We start from the raw sequence: 8,193 nt of genomic DNA, 5'->3' as shown, positions 1-8,193 counted from the left end.
TTGTGTTTAAAATGTGGAATTATAAAAAGAATAATGTGAATGTGTCGCACGAAAACTTTTCATTGCCATAATTAATCATCACATTTCCAAACAACTTTGACATCAATTAAACTAAGAGGCCAAAATAGGAAGGTGTTATCTTTCAAAATAATATTGTGAATTAGCCTCAATCTGAACAACTATATGTGATTTTTCTCATTTTAACTGTCTGACAGGGAATTTGTTACATTTCAGAAGGTACTTTTTTGTTTGAAAACTCGGTAGACTTCTATTAGTTCAATATTGAAACGGCAAAAACAAACATTTCACAAAAACCCATTAATTTTTCAGAATAATAATTCAGCCCCTCACGTGCGACTGCAGAAAAGAAGGAAATGAGTAAAGGTTTAATTTCATTCTGATTCTGATAAAAGGGAGACCGCTGTCACATACGTAGACCCGACTTTTCAGATAGAACCTGACAATTAAAGGCTAGATGCACATACTGTGATGGAAACCGCTTTGCCATGAAAGTATGGGCTGCTTTTCCAAGTCCCTGTGACTCCATCTGAAAACTTGTTAAGAGTCAGAAGAATGAGTTACCTAATCGACTAATCTAACTAATGGATCTCTTTCCGCTGACTGTTAACTAACCATGGTGATAACTACTGACAATCACACAGACCAAAATGGCTTTTGGAGAGTGAATCGTTTCCCAGCACTGTGATCCTGGTGTTTTGTTCCGTAGCAGAACGTGGAGATGAAGCTAAAGCACGAAACAAAAAGATCCTGAGTGTTGAAAAAGACCTGTCCAAACTAGTGGGTCAGTGCCAAATGTCATTCAGAAATATACGATTGGTACATGTATCAGATGATTGAAACTAGGATGCTTTTAAAGCAGTTTCTTCTAAAATGAGCATTTAAGATGCAAACACACACTCTCCACCAACTGAATGATGTCAAAATCTTATTTGAATAAAAATGCATTTTCAGATTCTTTCCTATAATTAACCTCTGTGTATAAAAAACCCAATCATTTCCTTCACGGCCATATCTGCTCATCTGTTAGTGCCCCTTTTGTTTGATGTGTCAATTGCACCTGTATGGTGTCCTGTGACCAGCCAAAAGCTCTGTTTATGGTTATCAATCAACCAACTTACACAAGTCGTAGCAACTTGGGGCCTTGGTGGGGCGCCAGCATCCCATTGGCTGGACAGCAGTGAGGCGGAACAGAGACGAGTGACAGTTAACAAGGAAGTGGTGGGGAGGGAGTTCAGGGGGTCCAGACTACTGACAAGTTAACAACCTCTGCCTTTATTTATCTCAATATGGCGAATGCCCTCAAACGCAACAGCTTATTTGTCTACACTGAATGTGTTCATTGGCAGACTTGCATGTTTTCATGTTGATTAGTGTTATGAAATTATTAAATCTGTAAAACAGTAGGAAATATTAAAATTATGACCCCAAAAAGTATACTTACAATTTCTTTTTATTTTTTGTTTTGCAAAAATCTATTACAAATTATTTCAATGTGAGAGCAATTAACGAGCAACTAGAAGGCAGGGGAGATAGTGGGTTTAAACTGGCTGTTGGTCAACATTTTAAGTCTTCAATGAAAGTTTCATCTTGAGGGAAGGACTCCTCACAAAAAGCAAATGTTACAGCAGTAAATACTAATGTTTTAGGTTTAATGTCAAGGCTTTTGCGGTTTTACCAAACTCCAAAAGTTTAAAGCTTTTTAGGGAATTGAGCCTCTTGGACCATCTAAAACCTGAATTTTCCAGGAAGAGATTTTTCTGCTTCATAGCTTAGGTTACATTGCTCTATTTTCCTGAACCGCAGGAATGGACAGTGAATAAGCAGCAAGCAGGAATGCGGCCAGCGGAGGCTTCTCTGCCTCTCCAGAAGGGGCCCTGATGTGCTGCTACCTGCCCATGCACATCTGTCTGCTCTCAGTCTTCCTCTCAATGGCACCCTCGCCTTAGATCATCTCCTCTTCCTCCACGCTTGAGTTGCGTTGGATCACATGGAGAAAAAAATGCAGACCGGCTCTCGCCTCTCGTCTCTCTGGCACTTTGATGTTTCAAGTGTGATTGCCCTTGGATTGTGGCCGCTTTCCCTTGAAGGTTTTGACATGAAAAGCTGGCTGGGCTCTCAGGTTTATCCCATGGTCAGTGATCCAGGACTAAAACAATCAACCTGCTCACTCTGGGATACTATTACCAGGGAGAGTGAGGCACCAGCCATAGGGGCCTTCTCAGCCATGAAATACACTTTTTGTCCAAGTTACAAACACATTTGAGATGTGTTGATTGAATTATACCAATTCACGCTTCTACTAATAGATTCCTTTGTGCAAGCATTTAACACAAAAACAGATTCAGGAAACTAGAGAGTGGAATGCAGATGTGTTTGCAGAGAGTTGGACAAAATGATCCAATATTTATAATAAATTAAAAAAGAAACGATAGCAGTGATTGCAGTTGAGATTGACCCAATCCGCTAAGTATAATGTGACACATCATTAACAGCAGAGGCATAAGTGACAACCCTCAAGCCTCACTTACACTTTCATTAAATATTGAGTATGTGCTCATTGCTGCTCCAGCCTGAAAATTACACCACACAGATAAATTCCCATGACAGCGGCGCTGACGATAATCATCCATCTTTGCATGACATTTGGCAGAACGCTTGTTTTATGAGCTGAAGTGCCATAGTTGTAGATGAGAAAGAATAATAATCTGCATTGTTCACGATCACTATTATATCAGATCTTATCACACTGAGGGCAGATAGTTAATCCACTTCAGCCATGCCTGTCAGTGTGGAAAAAAAGAACAAATAGCCCACATAATTTAATTAAAAATTCATTTTTGCCTTCATTTTTAAAGATAGAACAATTTTTGCAAAATAACTTTTGCTTGTTTTCTTGTGTTCTTATATTCAGTGCCAACATGGAGGTTGTCTTGCAAGAATTAAGCTACATGATGTTATTGCAGTGAAATGCAGCACCTCCTGACTTTATAGACCTTTAAATGATTGGTTTTGTTTTGGTTTCCACTTAACACCCAGGAGGTGGACTTTTATACAGCTGACAACAGTTCTCGGTGAAATGGTTCTAGAAATACTTTCTAAACTTTCTGGTCAGGAATAAACAGTAAACAAAGCAATACAAAGTCCCCGACAGGCCTGAAATGTACAGAAAGTAGAGGCTGCTTAAAATAAGGACTTAAAATACAACAGAACATTTAATTCATTTATAAGTTTATGTGATTGGTTCTTGGCTCTTAATGTGCTACGAGTTTAAATTTTGCTGCTCCCCTCCTTACCTGTAATGCATAATTGTAATACATTAATGCAAATCAAATCAGAAAATGATGCCGTAGTGCTAATGACAAACTATTACACATTATGAGATTTTAGACCTTCTTTCAAGTTTGAAATGCATGACAATAAGTTTAGCACAGTCCATTTTAAGGTAGAAATGATCGAGGGGCATCCCATTTGGGTCTGGCCAAACCTGGATAATGCACATTCTGCATGTAACTGTAAGTGTCTTCATGATTGCCATTTCAGAGAGCAGAAATACCAGCACAGTCAGCCATTGACCTCTCAGTTCCACCCAGCTCAGCGTTTAGCTTTACCTGAAGACCTGACAAAAAATAGCAAATTGCTCTGCAGCTTATTTCCTCCACAAAGGCATCCGTTTAGTGTTTAAACAGGTGCAGATGAAAGGGCCACACAGGTGATGGAGTTTCAAGCCTGTTGCTGCACACAGAGGAATGGCCATCCTGTGACTCACCTGAGCTCTGACCAGCTGCCTTTCTGATCAAAGCCACCTTAAGTTGCCTGTTTTATTGGTGACAACACAGACAGCTGGATGTTTCCACCATCATCTGAGCCGATGAGAGGTCAGCGAGGTGTGTTGTTGGCCCATTTATGTCTCTGGATTAATTGACACACCTGGGTTTAATTCACACCGACAGAGCTCATCATCTCATCAGAGATCCGTCAGTGCTAAACTGCAGCTGTCTCGCTCAAAGATGAAAAAAGTGTTAATAATCTTCCTGTCCTGATTGGTACTGTGCTGAGGTGTATGTTGACATGGAAAGAATGCTTCAAGAGTTAGGCAACACTGTATTACAAAAAATCACTTCTTTATGACTGTTGTGTGATTATAAAAACTCAGCTTTGTTCCTTTCACTGATTTTGATCAATTTAAGCTTTTGTACGCCAGCTCTGAGTGTCGACAACTACTCAGGCAGGTAAAAAGGCTTTTGTAAACATGTTGTATTGCTTATATTCGTAACAAAGTATGTAATACTTTTATGCGATAAGAGGCGACCAATATCATGACAAGCACACTGACAAGAAAAAGTTATTTTCCACTCTTTGTTTTCTATTGCGGCTGCACAGCTGTTTACATTGCCTTGCAGCAAGAAAGCCAAGGGTTTGAATCCGTGCCTAAGGTCCTTCTAGGTGATTGCATGTTCTCCCCGTAAAAATGTGGGGGTTCCCTTCACAGTCTAGAAACATGATGAAAGGTCAACTGGTCACTCTAAATTGTCCTTAGGTATGAGTATGGTTGTGTTGTCTTTGTGTTGTCCTGCAATAGGCTGGCAACCTGTGGAGGGTGTACCCCTCATCTCGCCCAATGGCTGCTACGATGGATGGACGCTGTTTTACTTTTTTTTTTTTTTTGTTATCAAGATCTTGAAAATTCATTCTTCACACGTGTTAATTCTGCATGCTTCAATTTTTGCATGCTTGAATTTTAACCGCTTGCATGTATCTTTTACTGACAATCATGTTTTTCTTTGCAAATATTTTCATTTCTTTCAAAGGAAATTCCATAACATGAACATTTCATGGGGAACACTGAGTTTTCCGGACATCATCATGACCTACCACTTAGAGGAATTTTAAGGATATATGTATTTCATATAGTGTTTTGATATGGGGGACATGTCTCTGTTTCTAAGGAGCCTGGATAACATTTCTGCATAAGAGCATCAAGTTCAAAACCTTGCTTATTTAGGCTAAATTCTATTTTATAGATTTTATATTAGTGAAACCTTTATTCTGAATGTGAAAATACACCAAAACGATCATTTTTATTGGCATTAGGACTACCACAAATTGAGACTAGTGTGAAAAGCACAATATATAGACTGATCAAACCAGGTGTGAATTATTCTACATTGATTATGGATGCTTTGAAGCAGTTTGTTATTCATTAAATCTCTACATGTGAAAAGGTGATATTAATGGAATTCTATCTTATATTCTAATATCATATCAATGTGTTTTAGTTCTCAATATTTCTGGTATGTTACATTTTGAAGAATGATTTTTGTTATTTGAGTTAGTGTTTGTTTATTTTTGTGTGGGGCTTCCCCACGGCCTCATTTGTGCAAGAAGCACCCCTGCATCTTTGCATGATAAATCTGTGGTGTCAAGAATTTTAATATTTACAGTTAATATATAAATTGATCATTTTAAAAGAGGACATCGCCTATAGTGCCAGAAATATATGCAGATCCATATGAAAAGGTCCAAAACATGCAGGACAACAGCAAGAATTGAAAACAGCTAATAAACCCAAAGGTTTGTTACTTGGTTTGTTTATCTTGGGACCTGTTTTTCAGGGTCTGCTGCTTTTCTGCTTGCTTTCATCCTAGAGAACTGAGCAACCGTTTTCATGACTTCTCTGCTGCAGTCGTTTGTTTTTATGGTTCTTGGGAACCCTTAAACTGGTCAGGTAATGGCTCAGATAGCTTCTCACTTGATAAAGCTGCCTTTGGTCTTACTCACCGACATTTCAGAAGCCAAAGACGTTTCAACTTGTCCCAGATGAAGTCTGAGAAAGGAGAGATGTTCTGAGCATATGTTTTATGTCAGAAAAAGACTGTAGGATGTATGTTATTGAAAGGGATATGACAGATAAAGTACATGCAGATGGAGTAATGTTATTTGAGAGATGAAATAAAGGCTTTTTTTCCCCGTTCTCATTAACTAAGTCTTGCTTTGTGTTTGGCTTAATGTGACCAGGTAGGAGGAGGAAGGCAAGGTGAGACCACCTCCTACTCTAGTACTACCTTCACTTTTTAAGCAACACCTTCTACCTGCACTCAGTTCCTCAGTCACATTTAGCAGCAGCGCCTGCAGCAAAGTGGATACACTTTTTTACTGTGGATGCTGGAATGCATGTTGCCATTCAAATAGTATCCCATTAGAAGCCAACCTGGCCGTTATCTGCGGACCATCCCCACATATTGGATTCTTAATCAAGAGGACATGTTTAGCCCTGGCCAAATGGTGTCCACACTCCTTCCTGCAGTTTTTCATTCTTCTGCAGCTCACTTTTTTCCTGGATTCCCAACCAGACTGAGTGCTCCACCTCAGTTCCTGATTCCTGGGCCATTTTTTAGCTACGAATCCCTGAGGAATTATCTTCAGCCAGAGCCTTTCAAAGAGTCTTTGCTGCTGGCCACACAGGCAGTTGGGATAGGGCCACTAACTGAGAGCGAAGGTGAGTTCTTATCCCAGCTAATTTGGCCAAAATAATTCTGCTGCTATGGTTTTGGACTTGCTGGAACAGAGTGCAGCCAAACTGGTACCCACAGCTTTTAAGACAGTGTGTGAGCATCAGTGTAAATGTTTACAAAAAAGTGTCTAACAGCTCGTAACTAACAATCAATTATCAAGCAGTGTTAATGTGGGTCTAGTGATTGCTGCACTAATTATCCAATATAGGGCCATTAGTTCCCCGTCACCCGTTGGCAGTTGTCTAATTGGTGCTTCTCCTATGCTTTCCAGATGAACAGAGGCCAGTGAAGCAACGGCGTGCACGAGCCAACTACAGCAGCTGGCAGCTGGAGGAGTTGGAGAAGGCTTTCAAAACGACCCACTACCCTGATGTCTTTATGAGGGAGGCCCTGGCCCTCAGACTGGATCTGATCGAAGCCCGAGTCCAGGTACCCTGAGGGCCTGTTTTACAGTCAAATAGCTGCTGGACATTTGTCAGTCAGGCTGCAAAGAAAACCTTTTATCCCCTCAATCTCCTCATTCAGTCAACTTATTTCAGATTTTATTTAAGCATTTTTCTGGATTTTTAACATTTAAACATGTGTTTTGTGTGACATAATAGTCCTGCAAATGAGTATCTGGGACAAAACATAATGTAACAGAGACACATTTTCTCCAAGCTAAACTCACCACTATGATGCTCAACTTCATTTGTCCTGCATCCCCATATCGGTCATTAAACATTTATTTTTCTCTAAAAATAAAACTTAGTAACATGAAGCAATTCAGGTAAAAATCAAAGCTCATTCGTGTGTAACTTGGATTCATAGAATTTGCGAATTTTTTTCTTGTGAACCTTGTCATCTTGTATATTAGTGAAAAATGTTCTTTCAAATTTACATTTCAGATTTTAATATATTATTCTTTGTCCTTTTTAACAAATTACTACATCATTAACGAGACAATTAACTTTTAGAATTATATAAAATTTCTTTAATGACAGTAATACTCAAGTAGAGAACTTTAGAGGTTATGCATTTCTTTTTAAATCAGTGAAACTTTGTATTTTAGTGTCTTTTCTCACAATTTACAACTGCCTATTTTTTAATTTTTCTTTCATTTGTTTTAAGGTTTGGTTTCAAAACCGTCGAGCCAAGATGAGGCGGCAGTTGAAAATCCAGGGCCAGCTCGCTCAGCCACTCATAAAAAGAGACAATGTAATATGTGAGCAGAGGAGCACAAATTTCACACAAACAGAAAGTTCCAACAGCGAGGCCTGGGAGAGACAACAGGAAGGAGAGATCTACCCATGGACAAAAGCTCCGGCGTCTGTGCCAAGTGTGCGGAAGCAGCCTGCGACCCTGAGGTTGGGGAAGTGGGAGAGGCAGGAGGGGCCCAGCTCCGAGGAGCTCCGCTCCTGCAGCATTGCCAAGCTGCGGGCCAAAGCCAGAGAGCACGAAGCTGAGATCCACAGCACTGTAAACATGTCAGGCAGCGACTTACGGGCACAAACGCAGGAAACCGACGCCATTCTCAGCGACTAATCATGTTCCTTCTTCCTGTTTATACAGATAAACTCTGGACACCTTCAATGTACAGGCACTGTTTGAACTTCGGGGGAAACATTTCATCACTTAGCTTTAAATAACTGACAAATGACTAAATAAATCTATAAATATA

At 39.7% G+C, this 8,193-nt stretch overlaps 1 protein-coding gene across 3 annotated transcripts; it reads left to right on the top strand.

Moving 5' to 3' along the window:
* Positions 1-6,091: 6,091 nt before the first annotated feature.
* Positions 6,092-8,193, top strand: LOC124863333 (visual system homeobox 2-like). Of its 3 annotated transcripts, none has more exons than XM_047357669.1 (4): positions 6,092-6,517; positions 6,805-6,962; positions 7,644-7,991; positions 8,085-8,193. In XM_047357669.1, the coding sequence occupies exons 1-4, from the start codon at positions 6,283-6,285 to the stop codon at positions 8,121-8,123; spliced, it is 780 nt and encodes a 259-aa protein (XP_047213625.1). In that variant the 5' UTR covers positions 6,092-6,282; the 3' UTR covers positions 8,124-8,193. The 3 variants fall into 3 exon arrangements, with proteins under 3 accessions (XP_047213625.1, XP_047213626.1, XP_047213624.1); XM_047357670.1 differs by having other exon boundaries at positions 6,093-6,517; positions 7,644-7,999; XM_047357668.1 differs by having other exon boundaries at positions 6,094-6,517; positions 7,644-8,193.

Source organism: Girardinichthys multiradiatus, chromosome X (genome assembly GCF_021462225.1).
Source record: "Girardinichthys multiradiatus isolate DD_20200921_A chromosome X, DD_fGirMul_XY1, whole genome shotgun sequence".
Taxonomy (NCBI): Eukaryota; Metazoa; Chordata; class Actinopteri; order Cyprinodontiformes; family Goodeidae; genus Girardinichthys; species Girardinichthys multiradiatus.
The sequence above is the reverse complement of the archived record's forward strand: the minus strand, read 5'-3'. Positions and strand labels throughout refer to the sequence as shown.